The sequence below is a fragment of the Cebus imitator genome, unplaced genomic scaffold, assembly GCF_001604975.1.
Source record: "Cebus imitator isolate Cc_AM_T3 unplaced genomic scaffold, Cebus_imitator-1.0 Scaffold92, whole genome shotgun sequence".
In the NCBI taxonomy this organism is placed as follows: Eukaryota; Metazoa; Chordata; class Mammalia; order Primates; family Cebidae; genus Cebus; species Cebus imitator.
Genome location: NW_016107407.1, coordinates 11045325 through 11069195, shown reverse-complemented (window position 1 = coordinate 11069195; position 23871 = coordinate 11045325). Strand labels below are relative to the sequence as shown.

The 23871-nt window shown below is 35.4% G+C and overlaps 1 protein-coding gene across 10 annotated transcripts in view; it reads right to left on the bottom strand.

Moving 5' to 3' along the window:
* ARHGAP21 (Rho GTPase activating protein 21) overlaps nucleotides 1–23871 on the bottom strand; it is a 130513-nt gene that overhangs the window by 2623 nt on the left and 104019 nt on the right. For 8 of the 10 annotated variants that reach the window (XM_017535533.2, XM_037740964.1, XM_017535531.2 and 5 more), the window contains 16 exons: nucleotides 20764–20922; nucleotides 20521–20623; nucleotides 17486–17522; nucleotides 15176–15301; nucleotides 13865–14149; nucleotides 11474–11538; nucleotides 10975–11111; nucleotides 10321–10463; nucleotides 9446–9601; nucleotides 9275–9353; nucleotides 8681–8754; nucleotides 8515–8604; nucleotides 5380–5505; nucleotides 5160–5201; nucleotides 4742–4847; nucleotides 2819–2850 (listed from right to left, as the gene is read on the bottom strand). In XM_017535533.2, coding sequence (XP_017391022.1) covers nucleotides 2819–2850; nucleotides 4742–4847; nucleotides 5160–5201; nucleotides 5380–5505; nucleotides 8515–8604; nucleotides 8681–8754; nucleotides 9275–9353; nucleotides 9446–9601; nucleotides 10321–10463; nucleotides 10975–11111; nucleotides 11474–11538; nucleotides 13865–14149; nucleotides 15176–15301; nucleotides 17486–17522; nucleotides 20521–20623; nucleotides 20764–20922 — 1760 coding nt within the window. Of the gene's footprint in view, nucleotides 1–2818; nucleotides 2851–3753; nucleotides 4028–4741; nucleotides 4848–5159; nucleotides 5202–5379; nucleotides 5506–8514; nucleotides 8605–8680; nucleotides 8755–9274; nucleotides 9354–9445; nucleotides 9602–10320; nucleotides 10464–10974; nucleotides 11112–11473; nucleotides 11539–13864; nucleotides 14150–15175; nucleotides 15302–17485; nucleotides 17523–20520; nucleotides 20624–20763; nucleotides 20923–23871 lie in introns of all 10 variants that reach the window. The other 2 variants (XR_005201388.1, XR_005201389.1) reach the window with 1 other exon arrangement.

The window sequence follows — 23871 nt, the reverse complement described above, 5'->3', positions numbered from 1 at the left end:
TTTATTTTTAACCTTGTACCAAAGACAAATTTTTATTTAATGAGTCCAGTTTCTTGCCTGGTGGAATTTAGCTGCCAATCCACAGATCACACACATCTGCCTTCCAGGGAAATCAGTGTGTGCTGAGTGCCAGTCCCTATCAATATCCCCAAACACCTGACCTCCTTCCACCGTGCTCAGGCATTTGTCACTCAGGAACACTGGGGCGAGACAGGTTAAACAAGATTGTGACATGGTCAAACATCATAGTCTGATATAGGTTATTAATTTTATGACTGCCTTCAATAGATACTACAGGATATAGATAGTGTTATCATATAAGTTCGTTGAGATAAGGGAAGTCTGGTGTTCCATTAGTTCAGGCTGGATCTTCAAGGATCTGCCTTAAGTAAATCAGGTTGGTAATGTCTTCATTTATCTCAAGGTAACAACAGAATTAGAACATTCAAAAAAAATACGCCAGGTGTGGTGGCTCATGCCTGTAGTCCCAGCACTCTGGGAGGTCGAGGTGGGCAGACTGCTTGAGCCCAGAAGTTTGAGACCAGCCTGGGCAACATGGTGAAGCCCTGTCTCTACAAAAAATTAACTCGGTGTGGTGGTGCATGCCTGTGGTCCTGGCTACTTGGAAGGCCAAGGTCAGAGAATCACCTGAGCCTGGGGAAGTAAAGGCTGAAGTGAGCCCTGAGGGTACCACTGCACTCCAGCCTGGGTGACAGAGTGAGACTCCCATCTCAGGGAAGTAGGAAGAAAGGAGCAAATAACATACGTACAATTAAATCCTTACCACAGAAACACTTCAATGTACTGTTATTGGGAAAGTTACCTGTTATATATAATGGGTTATTTACAAAAGAAGTTTTTTTTTTTTTTTTTTTTTTTTTTTTTNTTTTTTTTAAGATGTAGTTTCACCATGTTGCCCAGGCTGGTCTAGAACTCTTAGTCTCAAGTTATCCTCCCACCTCAGCCTCCCAAAGAAAGTGCCAGGATTATAGGCATGAGGCACTGCACCTAGATATAATAGGTTCTTGATTGTATCTATTAATTTGTTCCTAAATATCTGCTGGTTTACTACACACTAAGACAAGTAGGTAAGCAGGAGGTATGTGAGTAAGAGAAGCAGACAGTATATTTCTCCATTGCCTAAAAATCTAAGTTAAAATTGCTCTATTTAAAGTCTTAGTAAAAATTTAGGCTGCCGTTCTATCAAAAAGAATTCACCAAAATAAAATTACAGATTAATAAACTGTATTTTTAAAGACTTTAAATATCCAGCACATTTCTAATGGTTATTTACATTTTCCCACATTCTATTGAAAACTGTAGGGGATAATGTGAATGGGCTCTGAACTGGGAGACCTTGATGTTCATCCTCTCTAGCTTGCTGGGTATGAGCAAGTCATTCACTTTTAAACATCTCAATTCCGTGGTGAGAAGCAGTATATTATACTCTCTTTATGATCATGTATGTGTTGGAGCAAATTACTTTTCTACAGAAAGTGTTATAAGTAGTTATACCACTGGGATATCCATTATATTTCAGGCACGGTATAACAGCACTACGGTTAAGATGAAAAGGCTATTGTAGAAACAAGTTAAGAAAAACGCATCTAGAGACAGCAAAAGCAGGGATTTCAAACAGGTCTTTCTGATTTAAAATCTTCTCTGCTAGCAATAGAGTTTAGGAAACTGTTCTAGATTAAAGAAGTCTACAGAGATTTGACAATGAAATGTAAGGAATGATCCCCAGCTGCATTCTGCATAAAACTGCACATTAGATGATAATGTGTTGTACCTACCTTAGTTTCCTGAGAATCATAATTACACTGCAATTATATAGGACAGTGCCCCAGTTCTCTTGCGATACATGCTTTAGTATTTAGGAGTAGGGTTGTCTTTACAAGTAATCTCAAATGATTCAGAAAAAAAAAGTGTGTGTTTGCGTATATAACACACATACCCACACCAGAATTTACAACTGATTAATCTAGGGTAAAGGGTTTTGGTGCTATTATTTTAGCAGGTTTTCCGTAAGTTTAACATTTTCAAGATAAAAAGCTGGCCAAAAAGATGAACATCACAAGTAATAGAGACATGATAAAATATTTTTGTAGAATTATAATTTAATCATATGGAGTCCTATTATAATATTTAAACATAATATGTGATATTCATATCTTGTTACAAAATATAACAAAGTTTTAAATACTGACAATTCTGGTTGCTACTGGCTCAACAAAGCAAAATTTAGATACACTGATTTGACAAAAAACTTTCTAAGAACTATAAACTTCCCACAAAAAGTTGTGTAACTGAGGAAACAGATTGTGTAAAAATATTCTAAAAAAATTAGTGATTTTGCTGAAAAGGCAAGACTATACTGTCTATAAAAATGCATAATACTTCTGAAATATTTACAGATGGTATGTTTGGGATTTGTGTAAAGATGGTCTTTGAGGGAGGGAAGCAGGTGGCTTGCAGAGGAAACAGAATTGGCTGAGTGCTGCTAATTATTGGAGAAGGAGAAGAGAAGGAGCAGGGAAGACTCTTTTTCTATTAATCACTTCTATCTATGTTAGGACCCAATTTTCACATTAAAGAATGGCTTAGTTCTTTGTATTATGCTAACCTGCACAATGCGAAGAATAAGAACAAGAACTTCTGAGTTCATATTTCCACTCAAAATCCAGTATTTTTCTATCATATATTGCTTCAGGAATTAATTTTTTGAGACACTGGAACGCATCTGTATATCAACCATAACAATCAGCCAAAAAACCATTCCCCCCTAAAATAGCTCAAATTGTATGAAACAGTGTACCTTAGATTTTGTTGAGTCACTAGTAGCTGAATCTGTGAAAAATTAAAAAAAAAACATGGTCAGTATTAGTCAATCTTTAACTGCTTTCCACAAACAATGCAAAACTTATGGAAAGACAGGCACAGAACAAAATGTGAAAGCAAAACTCAAAACACTAGAACACAGTGGATAGTCAGAGCTCACAAAGATGCAAGCTGCACCACAGAAAGCCACCGCCATGAAAGGATGCTGTGAATTGTAGGCAGAACCAGCTCAATGATAGAAATGGCAAAGGAGCCCTGTACTAAACAAAAACAGAAATACTCGTGTTTATTAGATTCTCTAAATAGTAAATCTAGCAATAAAGAAGCTTCAGGACAGTGTAAGAATATCTTTTTTTATGTACCACATCCTGTATCTGAAACTGATACACAATGTAGGACTTTTAAGAGTGTTGACCGCCCTAGCTACAATAGAGACACTCATACTGGTGTGTTTACGTTGATTTTTGTCAGACTTAAATTTTCTAAGCAGCATACTGTATGGGTATGGATGCAAAAGAGACATTAGGATAATCCTGCTTCCAGGTCACTTTGGTTTTATATTAAATAATGTTTATCTTTGTGCTTCAGACCCCAGTTCCATAGCAGTGCAGTCAGGGATCCTTTTGACTAGTTTGGTTAAATTGCTACCAGTTTTGCAATTGTCTATTACAAATGCTATTATGGAAATGGAAAAATGGAGACCATAATTTTACTGTCTGGCAAAAACTCAGATTATACAATTATAAAGAGGGTAGGAAGGGGCTAGCAAGATTCAGGATAATACCAATTTTGACGTTTCATCTTTCAACTTTAGGGAAATTGATTTTTAGAATTAATGAGCTGAGCCCCATGCCACGCCCCTTTTAACACATGGCTAAATGCTTTATGACTTTAAGAACTGGTAGACCATACCATGCTATTTCTCCTCAGGGTCTGCTTCAGAAATAACAAGAAACAGCAGAAAAACTTTTAAGAAAGTAGTATTGATCTGTTTACAATAATCTTAAGAGAAACTTTACACCACAGATCAACTATGTTTGCATTTACAAGAATCGGGGGTTTCTGCAGACAAGGCAGCTACAGTGTGGACAACAATCCTCCTTCTTCCTACAGTTCCAGCTGTCCATCAGGGACATCACAGAATCCACTAGTGACATTACCGTGTGATAGACTCCTCCCACTTCGCCTGTTCAACATCAGTATAGATTTGCCTGTGTCAGTAAGAGCTGAAAAAACCCTTTAGGACTAAAACAAGAACTAGAGACAAAGGGAGAACATTGTGTAAAACAACATGCTAGATTAGTGCAACAGTTTGGCAGGAGAAAGTTTTCATCAAAAGAGCCTAGAAGAGCTAATACTTAACCAAGCATTAGGGTGGCAATAGGAAACAGAAGAATATAAATGTCAAATAGGTTGGCTTTTACTGTGACAAATATTACACTGTATTTATGAAAATGGTGCCCATTACCAGTTCAACAGATTTAACTTGCAGCTTGTAAACAGAACTCCTGGCTCAAGAGCTACATATACAGCCTAGATCATACTTTCTGCCATCACAGCAACCACATATTCAGTAGCATATATCTGTTTTACCTTGTGATGACTATTACATGGAAACTGTGAATTAAAAAAAAAAGAACAAAACAGTGGTTTGCATGCTCATTTCCCTCATATTTCCATTCTGACAAGCATTACAACTGCATGCATTGCCAATGGCATTAGAGTCACTGGAAGATAATTAAGATCAATAGGAAAAGGAAGATTAAGGTTTTTTATTAGTAGAAAGGAAGAGAAAAAGAAAAAAATCATAAGTAACAATTCACTATGATTGATTTGCTCTTTCATATTGTAAGAATGTAGTTTTCAGCCTAGAGGTCAAGACTGCCCAGGCAAGAGTTACCTGATACATCTCCTGGGGAGACTCCCGTCCTTCCAATGTTGGTGAGTAAATGATCTATGTTTGGCACTGGCTGGGAGTCTACCGTGCTTTCCTCCTGCACTGTTGTCTATGGTTAATAAACAAAGATCTCTTCATCATCTCTTCAAAGACACTTTCTTTAAAATTTAAACAATATTTAGTAAAAGACACATTACTGAGTAAAGCACCTATGCTTAATGTTTTTACATTGTTTACGCATAATTAACAGCAAAATAAGCACCATACTTGTATATGCATTAGATCAGAAACTGAGCTAGAGACCTGCTTCCGGGGTGCAAAGCGGACAATGGCATACAAAGCAGGAAGTTGACATTGTTGGTGCGCCAGGATCTAGAGTCCCAAAGGAAACTGAGTACAAATGCGGACAGACAATACTTACAAGAGGCTCTTCGGCACCTTCTTCTGTGAAAAACCAGTCATGCTAAAATTTAAAAAGGGTAAGAAGAGAAATTAAACAAGACTTTAAATATATCTAGAGCTTGGAGGATGGCATAGAAAAAGGGTAGTTTTCTTAGGGAAAAATATTAGAACCAAATTCTATTTGACCAGTGGCTGCCCTTAAAAATGAGTTGTCTTGCAGAGATGAAGCATGAACTTACATGCTGGATGAGCGTTTCTACAATCTTGTACTGGTCAGGCATGTGGGTGACCATGTGGGTCATGTTGTCTTCTGATGTTCGAACAAGGGTTGGACCAAACACTATTGCTAAGTTTCTTGGTTCCATCTGAAAGAAAGAATGATAGTGGGATATATCAGAATTTTTCTTAAGGAAGTAGGCTGAAATTCCCATTGTAGGATTTTTGATAAAAAAGAATAAACAGAAAACTGGCTTTGATGTAGATTCAAAAAATGCTTTCTAGCAAGGTTTTTTAAAATTTTTTTAATTTTTTGAGACAGGGTCTCACACTGGCACCCAGGCTGGAGTGCAGTGGCACAATCGCAGCTTACGCACTCTCGACCTCTTGGGCTCAAGCAATCCTCTTGCCTCAGCCTCCTGAGTAGCTGGGACTACAGGTGTGCACCATCACGCCTGGCTAAGTTTTTAAAAATGTTTTTGTAAAGACGGGATCTTACTATGTTGCCAAGGCTGGTCTTGAAATCCTGGCCTCAAGCAGTTCTCCAGCCTCAGCTTCCCAAAGTGCTGGGATCCCAAGTGTGAGCCACCATAAGTGGGTGGCCTAGTAAAATTTTCAAAGCAAATGTGTACAAAACTTTTTTTTCTTGCATTAATAATAATATGCGATGCAAAATTAGCATTCATTTTTTCCCAAGAAGTCTTTGATTGAAAACAACTGATTTGGTTCAAAACGAGTATAACCAAAGCTAGAATAACTGATAAAAATGTTAAAGTCAAAGTCAAAGGAAAAAAACTTGCAAAAGATTACAGGTGCACCTGTAATCCCAGCACGTCGGGGGGATGAGTCAGGTAAATTGAGCCTAGGAGTTCAAGACCAGCCTGGCCAACATAGCGAGACCTCAGTCTACTGAAAATTTAAAAAGTTGGCCAGGCATGATGGGGTATGCATACAGTCCCAGCTACTCAGGAGGCTGAGGTGGGAGGATTCCTTGAATCCAACAGGTTGAGAGTGCAGCCTGGGTGACAGAGTGAAACCCTGTCTTAAAAAAAAAAAAAAAAAAAAAGAGAGAGAGAGAGAGAAACTGTCTTCCCTTGAGAAATAAAAAGTAAAAGAAGTGCTTCAAGATACATCAAAGGTTCCAGATTTTCCCTCTAGTACATCAAAATCACTAATGTGTCAAAACCCAATGTTTGGAAATATTATTTTTGACCAATTTTTACTTAAAACCAATCTTGTGAAACTGTTTGGTTAGGTTTGCTTTGATCTGAATGTCTCACTATTGTATACTTCTGTTTATACATTAATTTCCATATTCTGTGTTCCTTTATAAAATTATCAAAGGGATGGATCTTTTGTTTTCCTTCATTAAATCTTATAGTGTCTTTAAATAACTGTAATCAACCTTATTAAGATATTAAAATAACTTTAAATAACTGTAATCAACCCTAGTAACATACCAGGGGGTAAAAATACATCACCGAACTCAAAAATCCAAACTGGATAAAAAGAGGAAGCAACTGCTGCACACCTACGTGTTAACTGGCATAGCACATACATAATGACGCCACTGCAGAGGAATAAGGAGAAATTGTGTTGAAGTCAGAATTTTTCTAGAAGTTGGCTTGGTAAAAAGAAACGATGTGTGGCAAAGGTATACTTAAAACTGGGCACACAGAAATGTTCTGGTCTCCCTCTAGAATATGTACTCATCTTACTCTTAAATCTCTGCTGGTGTTGGTGGCTCAGAAAACATAAGTCTACCATCTCAAAGGCCTTATGTAAAATTTCTACTACATTCTTGTCTATGAATATGTTTTTAGACTAATGATAACATGCATTAATATTTATATGTACGTATGTTATGTGAGTATACAGTTGTAGCTGGTTCCTATATAAAACTGGTAAATAGTCTACAGTTTATTCATAAATTATTTAAATTCTATTTTTATTGAAAGATGTTCCATAAAATACTTAAAAACGAACTAGACTATCAAATACTCTTTTCTCAGTAACTCTTACTAACATTCATCATAACTGAGGAATGACTGATGTAATAGACTTTAGGAAAAACTGAAATTAGAGACTGTTAGCTAAAATTATACTGAACTCTGGCTCCTACTGTATGAACTTCTGGAAACAGTCTAGGCTATCATTTCTTTTCTCTCTTTTTTTTTTTCTAACCATTTTGTACCCCTATCACTAGGAAGAATATTGAGCATCTAAAGGAAGCTCTGTAACCTTGCTATAAACTTCCTGATTTGCAGGTAACAGAGGTTGACACTGTTCTCATAATCCACCCTTACTAAAACTGTGAACAACTGTCTTCCAGAACGTGCACAGCCACTAAACTGATCTGAATGAATCTTTCTCTACTTTAAGGAAAAATCACTCAGAAAAGAATGTCAGTGGTATTCCTGAGCTTGTGGTGTTCCAATTTTCTTCTCTAGAAATTAAAATGACTGTTTCAGTACTTTAGGCAGTAATGGTCTTGAGTTAGAAAGTCATCATTTTACAATCCCTGATGACGTAAAAGATTTAGGCAACAATCATCAAAAAACTAAGACTATAACCTATCAACCAAATACCATGTGTAGACCTTGTGTGGATACTGACTTAAGCAAATAACCCTATAGAGACACTTTTAGAATCCAGAAAAACTGAATGGGGCAGCTGCAGTGGCTCATGCCTATAATCCCAGGACTGTGGAAGGCAGGTGGATTGCTTGAGCCCAGAAGTTTGAGATCAGTCTGGCCAATTTCCTGTCTCTAATAGAAAAACTGAATGTGAACTGAATATTAGACAATATAAAGAATATATTTTTATTCTGTATGATAAAGATAATGTGGTGTTAAAAGGGAAGAAAATGACTTATTTTCCCTTTTGACTGTTGTAGCATATGCATGTTACCTCTTCAAAATACTAAGGTAAGCTAAAAAATCAGAAGTAAAATTTCTGTCTTTTTCATTTTTCTTACTGGATAACCATAAAAGAAATGTTTTAAAATTTGGGGATCTTTTGCTTTTAAGAGCAATCTTAAGAAGGACTTACCCAGTTTGATGCTCAATTATAAACCTTTTGTTAACTATCTAGCACGAAGTAAATCTTGTAAACTAAAGCCACTAAAAGTACAATTCTTCAATATGCGTTTTACATACCTTATTTTTTTCTGAATTTTCTGCCACTGTCTTCAGATGAGCTGAAAGGAACTTAAGTGTTTCGTAATGATGTTCGGGCAAATCGTGAATCTGAAACATATTATTTTCACGATGGATTTAGAGGCTGAATTTTAGTTGTACCCCCAAAATATAAAATAATACCTACTAGTCTTTTTAATGTTTTCAGACGATCTAGAGGATCTTCTTTACGATTGGCTTCAATAAAATCAGCATATTTATCTGACAACAAGAATGATATAACAAATTTATCTTAAATTGCTTAGGTGAATTGTTTCCCTTTAAGGCTCAATTTTAAAACCACAACATGGGAAAAATTTCTAAATAGTCTTTGAGATGTAAATCTCTAAAATGGAAGCTCCCTGCCGGAACCATCCTATATTTACACAGCCTGTCCCTTCCTCCCTAACCCTCCAACAATATCTGGCAAAGCATCTTACATGGCATTTAAATATTTGGCTTGACTGAAAAAACATTTTTCTACTTATTGTCTCTTATGTGGAAGACTTTTGACTGGAAACAATAATATTAATTTGGCTGCAAACATGTCTGAACAAGGTAATACATATTTCACTGAACCCAAACAACTTTTATGTTTTTAATATATGAGGGAGAACTAAACAAAACCTCCCGTTTCCTTTGACGAAGACATTTTTTCCTGGTTCAATTTAATATTCTAAGATTTTCTAATAATTGTAAGTTGAATCATGTCATCTGGTATCTTTCACGGGATTTAACTCACCATTTGTGAAGAGAGGCTCAGGGAGTTTTCTGAAGAAGGATTTTAGTAAACTGCTTATCACATTCAAATCTCGCCATTTCTAGGTGTACAAAATAGAAATACGGTATTTTTGTAGTCAGTACCACCAAAGGGAAAAAAATCTGTTATTCAAATAAAAATAAGCAAACTTACATCATCTTGTATATCAATATCAGCCATTCCCTTGTTGAGTTCTTCTTGCATACTTGATATGGCTGCATTATTTCCAGGAACTCTATAAATACCTGTATATTCAAGACCTCTTTCTTCAACTAATTTGCAACATATGTCAACTATTAGTGGAATATACTGCAAAACAAGAAATAAACATTTTATTTAATGCAGCACAAATGTTTAGTAGTTGTATATCACAGCTAAAATGCTCCTTTCATCCAAAAGGAAACACATAAATTGCTGTTATGCAATATACAGAATATAGACATTGCAGATCTGGTAATAGATAAAACCTGTAAGAGATATCTGAGACAGTAGGAAGAGAATGAATAGACTGAGATAGAAAGAGGAGGACCCCCAGAGCGAGAACACTCTAAGAAGAAGTAAGAACAGGTAAGGAGAATGTGGAAACCGTTCAGCTGAATAAAGACACAGTCAAGAAAAGAGGAGGAAAGAGTAACATCAATCAATTCATAATATGAATCCTAGCACGGATGTTTTAAATATATGCAGACACATTTACATTTATTATACTTTCTTAATCAGGTCCTTGTTCTAAGATGCTAAAAGCAGAAACACAATTTGAAGATGAATTCTTACCGATCATTTCAGACACATTCCTAATGGCTGAATAATTATTCAATTTCAGAGTCAATACATTAGAAAAAAAGTAATACAGATGAGATTGCAACACACACTTATAGGCCAGAAACACTTAGGGAAACTAAGGTCTGTTATAAAGAGGAAAAAAATAGATTGACAGTCTCTGTTGTCTGAAAGACTAAACTCAGATTCCACTGTAATCACAACCAAAGTAATGACTTTAGGAAATCCGGTAGGTTGGTGTCTCCTACCCGATTCGTATGAGCTGGTGGGCAGTCATCTAATCGGACACCGAACGTTCCTGTAGCAGTTGGTTTTTTCTCAAATGTCTTTCTCATGATACTTGGAATGCCTTTTCTCCATGTACCTTTGTCTTTTGGGGGACTGGTATCATCTTCCGATTGGCATTCAAGATAAAACATATGAAATGAAAACAAGAGTTTAAATCAGGACTTTAAAAACACTCTATCAATGTTTAGATAATTCCAAGTCATGTAATATAAATAATATATCCTAACTTCTTCATTCTTTTATAATGTGTGCTACAATTTTCTTTAAAACAGCAAAAATAAAAATAAAAATCAGTCTGTTATCTTTATAGTGAGACTTCAACAAACAGAAAAATTATTTCAAAATGACAGGACCTGAATCCTCCAAGTCATTTAAATTTGTAATGTCTCTGATTTAAGTACTGTTTGTATTTTCTTTCATTTTGTCTTTACAATGAAACTGGTATCTTGGGCCTTACAAAGGGAAAGGCCCAGTGAGCCCAGACCACACCTACCATAACCTTTGAGCTAGTTAACAAGGGGCCTGGGTGAGTAGAAATGATACAGAAAACTTAAATGTACCGCTACTATGTCAATTTTTAATCATCCTATTTGTTAGAAAGCTAACATCAATACCTTTGCTAAGAAGTTTCCTTTCCGACTCTTCCTTCGGAGAGTGTGGGCTCTGAGTCTTTGGCTCCGATTTTGCACCAAGCAAAGTTTGCCTGATGCTGAGACTCTGGCGAGGTGTTTTTGGCAACTGTTCTGCTTTGCTGTTGAAGGAAATGACATTTCTTAACAATTACAGTAATTCCCCTCTATCTGCGGTTTCAGCTACCCGTGGTCAACCATGGTCTGAAAATATTAACTGGAAAATTCTTGGAATAAACTATAAAAAATCTTTGAATTTCATGCAGTCCCGCCCAGAGTGAGAATCATGCTTTCGTCCAGAGTATCCACACTGGATACACTATTCGCCCATCATTATAAGGGAAAAAAATGTAAGTGTATATAGCATTTGGTACTACGTTTTCAAGCATTCACTGGAGGTCTTGGAATGTATCCTTGCAAATAAGGGGGGATGACTATACTGATTTAATATCCAAATAAACTGTAGGTAAGGTGGGATTCTCACCTCATCAGACTGTTATATTCTTTTATTCTTCGACTAATTAGATCCCTGTTAGTGACTCCAGTGTCCTATAGAATACATAAAGTAAAATTAGAAAATCAATTCTAAACATAAATAAGTGATCCCTACTTTTTTGAGGCTTTCTATTGTACTGCTTTGCTTATTTAACACAAACATCACTATCATCTGTTCACAGTGGAGCTGTTTCAAAGCTGCTGTTCAACCTCACCATGTGACAAATGTTCCAAGTGCCTCCCAACATTGCCAAAGGTTTTGTTTCTTTTCCGTATCCATGCAATACCTAGGATAGTACCAGCAAGTAACAAGTGTTCTATACTTTTTGAATTGATCTGTTCATTTAAAATCAATGACTAGGAAGCAGCCAGTTTTTCTCTAATACTAGAAACAATGATCAGCATTTTAAAAATGTACATGTAATTGATTTTTAAAAAAAATAAAAATAATATAGGAGGATAAAAGCTGGAAAGAGATTGCCAGAATTTGTTAGTGACTACTTTGTAAAGACAGTGAAACCAAGTATCAGCTAGTATCACAAGTGGCAGTTAGATTATCAGAAAAGAAAAGCTCAAAAATTTGCTTATTTTTTTTAACCTCTGCGAGTTAGCTTGTATAAAATGCTATATGGTAAACCCAGAGTTAACCATGACGTGATGCCTTTTTTCTATTCATTCCAATTATACACTGATACTGACTTGGGTTCTCAATTTTTTTAACTTGCCTCATTTTGATTATAGTGAATGATAATAGTTTACAAAGAATACTCTCTTTAAATACAGAAGTAAAGCAATCTTGAATTTAAATAGATCTTGAAGTTAAATAGACTAATAACTTACCAGTTGAGAGACTGTACAATTAAGATCTAGAATAAGATTGTCTGGATTTAAATGTGACACTAAAGTCACTATGCGACCTTAGGGAAATTACCTAGTCTCTCCTTGCCACAGTTTGTTTGTAGAATGGTGGTGGTGATAACAGGACACATTTATATGGTTGCTGAGATTAATGCATGTGAAATGTTTAAAATAGTATCTGCCACATGCTTATATGCTCAGTGAATTATTGTTTTCTCATCTATAAAACTGGGAAAAATACTGTGTACCTGTGTCTTAAGATGAGATGGTGATAACAGCCCACATTAAGTGAATGTTTATTACCTGGCAGGCATTCTTCATATGCATTATCTCATTCAATCCTAAAGACTGCCGTGTATGTGTCACAGAACAAGTCATCTGAAGGAGTTTTAACAGTGACAGTCTACTGCCGGACAGAATGCCTGACACATAGTAGATGCCTGTTACACCGATCTCCTCTGAACTATTATTTAAGCTGTAATCTACATCTAAGTTCTTATTCTCCCTGTTTATTTTGCAAAAATTCAGGTCTGATGCTCTCTTTATAAAGGGTAGTTGTACAACATAGGTTGCACTGATAAAGCTCTGGTGTTAACCACAAATAAGGCAGACTGTAAACTGCCAGGGGAAAAAAGCACACTTTTCCTATGGTGTACATTTTAATACTTTGAATTGGATATAATGGAAATGACCAAATTAGAACATAATTTACGTAAGTTTACATTTAATGTAGGCATTCCAGGGTACTATAAGAGAACTTTGTGCCCCTTTTTTGGTTATAATAATGTACATGAAAAGTGAGAACACAGTGAAGAAAAACAAACTGTTAATGATAAGAAAATACTCGAGCAAATGCTGACTTAATCATTGCTAGACTTGCTTGATACAATTTACAGTTATATATACTTTAAAAAGTATCTTTACTATGGAAATTCCTACTGTAAAAATATCTGATCATAAGTGGGAAACTCTCAAATCCCTAAACACTGTTCTGCATAAAAAAGCAAAGCTGGTTTATAACATGATTTTTGAAAATGCAAGTTTTCTTAGAAACTAATTATTGTATGACAGTAGGCTATATCATATTCTTGACTGTATAATTCCATTAACAAAAATCACCAGTATCACTTTGCATTTATATAGTTATTTATACTGATAAGCATTTTTACTATAACTTAAGCCCTACGACAATCCTGTCTTTGAAAAACAGAAATGGATCTGGAATAACTTGGTCACAAATGACCAGGACTAGGAACGTAGGTATCCTGGGTGTAGTTCATTGCTTCTGAGAAGGTATGCAGAATATATGAATAACCTATTTTTCTAATTCAGTGATGGTAATTTTCCAATATGTGAAAACAATATAAAATAGGTACGTTTAAGTTTTCCTTTTCATGAACTGTTATAAATGAAAATCGCATATACTAATTTTTTTTAAAAATGATGTATCACATTCCTTCACTCTATTTAAGAAAGTGCTGTGAAAGGGTCAGATTTCTCCAGCATTACTTTGAACACCCACCTCTTCGTTTAGGTTGCTGCTCTCCTGGATCGTCTTGATCCAAGATAACATATCATCTCGGTCTTCAGCCTGAAACAGGCATTCACAGTCGGATGTGGTGAGTCGAAACACATTTTTCCTCTTCGTCTCACTGTAAGAGATGTCTATCAAGCAAGCATTAACACTGATGGGCTGCTCTTCCTCAGATGGAGTTGTCTGCTCTCTTTTATCTTTATACAAGTACAGTGAATGACCCCGAAGGACAACGTACATCTGCTTCCATGGCCGAATACTTCCACCAACTCGCTAGAAAACATGCAACAGTTCATGAATAGTCAATATTTGCCTAAATCTTTGTGACAGGGCAAGCACATTAAGGAACACCCTTCCTCTGCACTCACATATACCTAGGGTAATAGGTGGCTGATTTACATGACTACATATTTGTGAGGAGAGGAAGGATAAAAAGTGTGGAGTGTAAACCGAGTTAGGCATTGTATTCATATTGAAGTCAAGGACAGTAAAATTCCAACTTTAGTTTGGAAGGCAGAATAAACAAAGCAAAGAAAATAAATGTACCAAAATATATTAAAACAGTAAGGGAACAGAAAATTTAAAATCAGTCCAAAAGACCTTTTGAGTGAAAGACTTAAGTCTGAGAGCACACAAATGACTGACACTGCAGAAGTTCTCAAACAACTGTACAAATCACAAATTAACAGAGTTCATCGACTTTTTATGGTTAAGCAAAAATATCCACATCCAAAGTGAGTTTTCTTAAAAATTTTAAACTCTTTTGACAGCATTAAAATGTTCTTACATGCTAGCTTTTCAAATATTATAGAACATTTTTATGGCAAGGTTTTTTTCTATCGAAATCTACTTGATGCATATATTATTTTTGTATTTAACTCAATATTTTAAAAACGAAACAAAGTTATATAGGCAATTTAAAATAAAAAACTGTAAAGAGAGACATAAAAATTTGAAACTCAACTGCCACTTCCTGAAGGACTACTCTGGGATAGCCCATGGCTAATAAATAAGAAAAGCAGAGTTCCTTCTTAAATACTTTTCTTTTTTAAATTGCCAAAACATAAGACAATATATTCTACATGTAGCTGATACACAGGACTAAAAGTATTAAAGCAATAATTAAAATTTTTTCAAGGAATACTTTTTTCTTTATGTAGAAAAATATAAATGATTTTTTTACTCTTTAATGTGGATATGGTGCCATTTTATATATATATATATATATATATAGGCTTCATGGTTTATTTGTCAGGGCCTGCATTTCTGACATTCAGGGTGGCTTAGAAAACACCCTACCTTGCCCTTATCGGTGACAAGGGGTCGGAAATGGAGCCACCCTTCCTTGGCAGCATCGCTGAAGACCTCTGAGGAAGAATCTTTTCTGGACCCAGAGTCTTCTGATGACTTTTGGCTGTCTGGGATCTACAAAAAAGACCAAGAAACAATACAATATCAGCATTTTCCTTTATAAATATTTACACATTGAAACTGCTTGTTGGAAAACTAATGTTTCAAGTAAAGGACTATTTTTGAAAAATCATAACTTTATAAAAATTTTGTCTCATTTAAAAAATGTGAAGTTTCAGACTATCATTTTTTTAATCTGAATGAATTTTTTAAACCATTAGAAATAACAAATGGTGTAATTTTCCTGTTCTCAAGAGTTTACATTGTAGTGAAAAATGAGAAAATGGTTGGTGATTTTGTCATCTGAAGAATGAAAATGGCAAGATGCAATAATGAATGGCTGAGAAGCAGCTATAAACTAGTGATGCCGTGGCACGTCTTCTCTGAAGAAATATTTTGTTGAAATCTGGAGGAAAAACGAGCCAGCCATGAAAGGTCAGGGAGAAGAGAAGTTCAGGAGAATGTTTAATGACTGTACATCATTATCACTTTCGCTGTTCACTGATTAATGTGAGCAACAAACAGCTAATTCTAGACCATTAAGGGTCTTTTAGGCCATGACAGGAAGCATGAAAGAAGCATTAAGTGATGAATCGGGGGAGAAACTGGTGCCCTAGTTCAAAGCTCACTCTCGGTACTCCGTCAAGAGTGGATTCTAAAGGGACAAGCATGAAAAGAGCTGCGACTACAGGAATCCAGGTGAGAGATGCTGGCAGCTGGATTAAAGCAGCATAGGTAAAGACAGGAAGGTTCAGGGTAGTCTGGAATTGATATGAGGGAGAGTGAGAAAGAAGAAACAAGGCTAGTTCTGAGATACTTGGCTTCATCAAGAAGGTGAATGGAAGTGAACTTACTGAGACGGGGAAAACTAAGTGATAATGAGGTCTGGGGGTAACTGCGGTCTAACTGCCACGTAAACCTTGAGTTGCTGATTAAATATCCAAATAATAGCAGCAGCTAACATGAGCTGTAGTCCAGGAAGGAGGTCAAGGATAGCCATGTAAACTTTGGGAGACCTCTGCATAAGATCACTGAGGAAATGGGGTAGATAAAGAAGGGTCAAAATAAGCTCTGGGCCTTCCAACATTTAGATATTAGGCAGAGCAGAAGAGCCTGCAAAGGGGATGGAGAAGCAGTCTTCAAGTCAGAAGGAAGAACAGGAAAGTGTGGCAAGATGGAAGCCAGCAGAATAAAGTGTTTCAGGAAAGGAGCCAGAAATTGTGTTGAATATCACCAAGCGTTCGAGTAAGTAAAAAACCAAAGTTAACGTTAGTTTCAGAACCTCAATGGCAGTGCTGTTCTGATGTGTGTAGGCTGAAAAGCAGAAACTGTAGTTTTTTCAAGGAGTTCTGCTGTGAAAAGGAGTAGTAAATAAAGGGGGATGTGGATTCCAGGGAGGTTTCTATTTAATGTAGGAAATAGAACATGGCTGCATACAACACTGACGAGTCACTGGAAAAATGGTGACTGTGCAGAAGTGCACTGAGAAAGTGAGAGGCAAGAGAATCCAAAGGAAGGTGGAAAGTGTAGGTAGAAAGGCAAGAGGCTGGTTGGGCATGGTGGCTCACGCCTCTAATCCCAGCACTTTGGGAGGCCGAGGTAGGCGGATCACCTGAGGTCAGGAGTTCAAGACCAACTTGGCCAAAACGGCAAAACCTCATCTCTACTAAAAACACAAAACTTAGCCAGGCATGGTGGGTCCCTGTAAACCCAGCTACTTGGGAAGCTGAGGCATGAGAATTGCTTGAACCTGGAAGGTGGAGGTTGAAAAAGCAGGAAACTGATATTTTTGGAGATAGTAAATAAGGAAATTCCTATCTAATAGTTTCTATGTTTTCAATGAGGTAGAAGGGAAGGGGAGAAGAGAGAGGACAGGGGTGGGCTAGGGTAAGGGATGTAGGGGGGAAGGCACGAAATAATTTCCAGGATAGAAAAACATACAACAGACCACAAGAAGGACTGTGGGCAGTTACATTTCTGGCCTTTAACTGATTAAAGTCAGAAAAATCAGCACAAGGTGTATTGAGTATTACATACTTGAAGAATATGTTTAGAAATTAGAACATGTTATATGTAATACTTTCCAAATGCACTCAATACTTACAGAATAAAAGTTTATAATTATGAAATGTCTACTGGATAAAAGTACTTCTCTATGAAGAGATAAACTAAGGTAAGTAGAAACGCTCTAATACCAACCTTGATTCCCTTCAGACTAGATACATGTTTAAAGGACCTGTTGGGGAAAAAATAAACATTTTCAATAAGTGCAAAAAAAAATCTTAAAGATGTAAGAATAATTTGAATATTACCATTCATCTTTCCATAATAATCTGACATTTCATTACTATGTTAAATGTCCACTATTCAATGGAAGTGAAAAAAAAAAAGCTAATTATATAAATTCTTAAACTTTCCACTCAATATTTAAAGCAAAACTTTCCACTCAATATTTAAAGCTTTCTTAATTGATCTGGTAATTAAAATTGTTTCTGCTTTAAGTGTGGGATTTTCTTACACTGAGTTTTATATTATTAGTTAACCATGGCTGCAATGCTATATTAAGGATTTCCATGATGTTAATTATGATCAGTAAGCAGTTGCCATCAGCAGCCAGCTTCAGGGAGACACCCGCTATCATCTTCACTCATCCTGCTGGTGGATACCCTGAACTGGAAATGTGGCAGGAAGGGCGCAGTCAGGGACAGTCCTAGCCCCTCACTCTTGTGCTCAACCCGCATTCTGATTGCTTTCAAAAAGGAAGACAACTGTTGCCACAGAAAGGCTTAGTGCTTCAGGAGACAGGTTCATGTTAATTAGTCAAAAATAATTTAACTTTTATTAAGGGACAATACATTTTTTGAAACTCAAAATTCATTTAAGAAACGTAGAAGATATTACTAAAGATGTCACTGTTCTCTTAGAAACCACCTCCGCAACAACAATGTAATCAAACAGATATGCAAACTCAATCTTGAACCGTATCGCAAGGCTCTATAACTCTGAACTATGCTATACAAAGAAGGGTGGCTAATGGCAGTGAAGTAAACAATGGATACAGGAAGAAAGAAGAGGACACCATTACTTGCAGATGTGAAAAGTGCAGTACACTAATTTCTGAGAGATTGAAACCAACCATCCTTGTTTGGAAGAATGGAAAATAGCATGCTGAAGCTGGTGACAGCAGCCTCGTTTATTACCATGGAGTATCAGAGGAGAATGAGGAAACATACTCCTGCCATCTTTGCAGGAAACAGTGTGTAGTTAGTATAGGCAGTTTTTGATATAGTGAGGAAGAAGTAAAGGCCAAAACAGCTCACAAATCAACCCTGTACCTTTACGAAAATTCCTGCTAGCTTCACACAAACCTCCCTTCAAGTAGCTGCTCCAGAAAGAACTAAATTTATTGGAATATAAATAAAAACCAAATGGAACCCTTAGAATATTGTATGCAAAGATAACCAAAAAGACAAACCGTTCTTTGACACAAAGTTCAATGTCATAAAGATGTCAATTTATAAATTAATCATTGTGTCAGTGAAAATGTACATAAGAATTTAAGAACTAGAAAGTCTGATTTTAAGGTTCAAAATAAAAATAGCCAGAAGAATTCTGAAAACTAAGTTAATGATGGACAATTAAAACTAAATTAATGAAAGACAATATAAAACTACCACAATAGAACCTGGTGTACGTTAATATACACATAAATCAACTGAACAGAATAGAGCCCCAAAATAAAATTAGATATGTATGACTTAGTATATAATAAAGATGATGTATCGGCGGCAAAGGATGACATTCACAGGTGCTTTTGGGACAGCAGAGATATCAGAATATAAAGTTGTCTCTCTAGCTCACTAATTAGAATAAATCAATTCCACTTAAAGTTGTAACTATACGAAAAATAAAATGTGTTTACTTCTCTAATTTTGTTATAATTTTGGAGAAGTGACAGAATTTTTCGATACGACTCAACATTCAAAGGCCACAAAAATATTTCCTAAATATAGCCACAGAAAAAATTTAAATATTTTTGCATGGTTTAAAAAAATGAAAAGTACTGAATTAGGGAAGCCTTGCAACACATCACAGAAAAATGTTAGTTTCCTTTATATAAAAAGGATGCAGAACTCAGAAGAATCCATAGGAAATGGCCAAAAAATATAAAAAACCAGTTCACAGAAAATAGATCTTAAATATACAACACGGTGTTCAACTGAAAAGAAAGTGTCAAAAATGCAATATGCCATTATAATATTTAAAAAATATATATAATAGTATTGTTGGTGGGAATGTGAGTTGGTATAATTTTTACGGAGAGCAGTAATAGGTATTAAAATTTAAAATATGGCTGGGCATGGTGGCTCATGCCTATAATCCCAGCACTTTGGGAGGCTGAGGCGCTAGATCACCTGAGTCAGGAGTTCAAGACCAGCCTGACCAACATGGTGAAACCCTGTCTATACTAAAAATACAAAATTATCCAGGCCTGGTGGCGCATGTCTGTAATCCCAGCTACTTGGGAGGCTGAGGTTGCAGTGAGCCAAGATCGCACCACTGCACTCCGGCCTGGGTAACAAGAGCAACTCTGTCTCGAAAAATAATAAATTTTAAAAATAAATAAAAATACACATGCCCCTTGATGTAGGAAGCCTGTTTTATATTTATTCGCACATGTGCTAACTGAACTAGGTATAAACATAGTCAATGAAGTATTGTTTGTGATAGCATCAGATTCTATCAATATAAATGTCTATTAATATAGAATATTGGTTAAGTATATGATGGTAATAAGCCATTCAATGGAAAATTTAAGGAAAATTTAAACATCATGAAACAGCATGAGGCAGGATTATATACATTTAAGGATCTCTGATCAGTGTCATTTGTAAAATAACTAGAATACATACATATGCACATTTAAGTTGCGTATACATGATTATGTATAGAATAGCTCTAGAATTACACAAAAGAAAACAGTAATTTTATGTCTTAGTACTGAATGGCTGCAGGTCTTAAGGTAAGAATATTTAACATATTTTTCTACCATGTTTGTATGTTACTGATTTTTAAAATTCAATTTAATGTTACCATGTAACAACTTTATTTTTTAATTTGCATTTCTAATGTCAAAGTTAGAAAACATAAGACATTAAATTCAGTACTTAAATGTCAAGGTACTAAACACCCACCCACATACAGGTATTTAAAATAATACACCCAAGACTTACAATTTTGCATCTTCTCTGTAATCATCCAGACCCTCATCATATGATTTTGATCTTTCTGTCTTTGAGGTGGGTTGAGCATCCAGGCTAGGCGGGCTAACAGACTCTGAAATTAAATAAAATCCAGTATTTAGACATGTACAAGTGGTTCCCAAATTCTTTCAATGCTGGAAAGATCAGTTTATCATACTATTCTAAGTGGAAACAGTATGAGATACAGTTTACAAAACCACCCTTTAGACATACCGTGGTCATGTGAGAGTTGACGGCGAATTAAGGGAGCTGAAGTTGTGAGGCTGGGAGGAACTGTTGCTATGGAGGGGACTTGAGAGGTAGAGGCTGATATAACAGCAGAAGCAGGGATATGTGCAATATCATGATCAATGCTAGGGCTAGTTGGTTCATCTGTAAGAAAAAAAGAAAATCAGAATATTCAATGACCTAATTGTTATTAATAATAGAACTCATAGTCAATAATCATTAAGAGGGTCTGATAAAAATTTTAACACTTCACCACCAAAGCATCACTAAATGACCTATTCAGACTGTTAAAAATCGATTTACAGTTATTACTCTAGTAATTCTAAATAATTCTGAGAGTATGGTATAAAAAATTAAGTAAGTTGCTTTACCAACCAATTAATACCTTCACTAACTGATAGCCAAGGTACTAACATTTATAGGTACTTCAAACCTAAACCTATCAAACCAGAGCAATAACATACCACCCTGAAAGAATTACTTTTCAAATTTTAAATGTATCACAGATTATCACTTCAGGAAACTAAGCAAGGTGACTGATTAAGGCTCAGTTTTCAAACCATTAATTCCTAAAACTGTATCTCCCCTTCCCCCCCACACAAGTGTATCTCATTTTTTGTAGAAAGACAAAGTCCAGTCTATAGCTTCCAAAATAAGTTTCTAGGGCTATTTGTACAAAATTCTTACTCTTATAAAAACATTAGTGATTTAAATTCCAATACTTGAGGCCAAGAAATGTAATTCAATAGGATGCCAGAACTATAATCCTTAAAATTAAATGCCCCCAGAATAAAACCCATTAAAGAATATACTACAATGACAAACCAGGATTTTAATTCCTTGATTTAAAAGGTCCGGCTATTTTAATTTTGACTAAGAATGCTGTACCATATCAGTTATCAGGATTTTAATCAAGAGGACTGATAATATTACAAAAATATAACATTTCCATTTTATGGCCAAAAGCAGTAAATTCTAACTATCTTGAGCTCATTTTCTGTTCTTACAACTTTCTCTTTACATTTTAGCAAGAGAAGACATTTTGAAGTATATGACAGCTTACTATCATGTAAGAATGCAGTAATTCTTTTTCCAAAAGCAAGATAACTGAAGTTTTAAAAATTCAATGAGGATAAAAACTTACTTCCACTAAAACTCATGTTTAAAACTGATGTTGATATTTAAATTAGCACATGTTTAACAAAGTTTGTTCAAATGATACATGATATAAAGGAGGCTGATCTTACAGAATCTGCTGATCCATAGTTCTGTTCCAGATCAATGAATACTGAGGTGAACGGGAAAATACTGTATTCTTCAGAAAGTATCTGGCTCATGCAATACTAATAAATCTTTAATTATAATGGTATAAATCTTTGAGGAGAATCATTTTATGCCTTGCAAAAGTAACTGAAAACATTTTAATATGTAAAATACCAGAGAGTGAAATCCAAATTGTGCAAAGATTAAGCATTATCGCAAAGCATTAAATACAATTTTCAAATTTTGTATCCTTGGATTTCCTGGTGGTATTCATTCAATCTCTTCCGACTTACTGTATTTTGGAGAAAATTTCTGAAACACACTAGATTAAAATAATCAGTTTCAGATATGTCTGTAAAAACAGGTGGAAGGATAGATACTCACCTGTTCTAAAGTCAGCTGAATAGAGAAGGCATGGAAGAAGAGACTAATATTGGGCTTACTCATTTCAGTACTGTTTGAATTCTCGATACTAAATGTCTTTTACTGGTATGTTAAAGGGAGAAAAGGAAAAGCTAAACATACATTTAAAGTAAATATAATTATATCACCTCATATTTAGAGACTATACTAATCCAATTCTTTATTCCCTTTGAAAACAAAAACTTTTCTACTGGTTTAAAATTACTGTGTTTTGTTAGGAATAATTCAAATTCAAAAACTCTAATTTTCACATACACTTCAATTATTACCAGTGTGCAGATTATGTAAAAACAATAATTCCAGCTTATTTTCCAATGTAGAAAAATAAACATTAGTTAGCTGACCAAAGGAAAAACCAAAATTTTTTATCTCATATGCAATATTCAAAATTCAAAATTTTGAATATGCAAAATTCAAAAGCATCATGCTGTCACACTTTCAAATGACTTCTAAATTTTTGAATAAAATATATTCTATCAGATGAAAATAACCAATCATCTTTATCCTAGGCATATAATATTAAGACATTAAATAATGCATTCAAAACATATTTATGAACTATTGGGGCAACAGACTTGTTATTATCAAGTGGCATAAACATTCATGTTAAATAAAATTACATAATCAAAGAACTGACTTTAGAAATAAGGTCTTAGCCAGGCACAGTGGCTCACACCTGTGATTTCAGCATTTTGGGAGACCGAGACCAGCAAATCACCTGAGGTCAGGAGTTCAAGACCACCCTGGCCAACATGGCGAAACCCTGTCTCTACTAAAAATACAAAAATGAGCTGGGCGTGGTGGCATGCACCAATAGTCCCAGCTACTAATGAGAAAGCACTTGAACCCAGGAGGCGGAGTTGCAGTGAGCCGAGATAGTGCCACTGCACTCCAGCCTGGACGACAGAGCAAGACCCTGTCTCAAAAAAAAAAGAAGGTCTAATTTACATTTTTCACTAAAAGACCCATAGTGCCATAGCTCTTTATAATAAAAAGAATGAATGAGGGACACCAAAGTTGCTACACATCAAAATTCAATGTGGTTATTGTTTTGTAAAAAAATTCAGGCCTATATGTCCAAAAATTTTGCTTTGGAAAACAATGTTTTCCAAAAGTAAATAACTAATCCTCGCAGATAATATCTACTCAATTATTCAATCTGGATTTTTTCCAAATGGAGAATATTCCAAATTATGTTTCTATTGATTATTCATATCTGAATAGGAAGTTTTCACTATGTTTATTGCTCATCAATATTTTAGAAAAACACCTTAAAGATTTCAAAATCAAGAAAAATATGGACATGTACAAAAATTAAGCAGCTATATTGCAAAACTTCACACATAACTGTTACATAATTACTTTTCAGATATCAGAGCAGGAAAGAAGGGAAGCCTTCATATATGA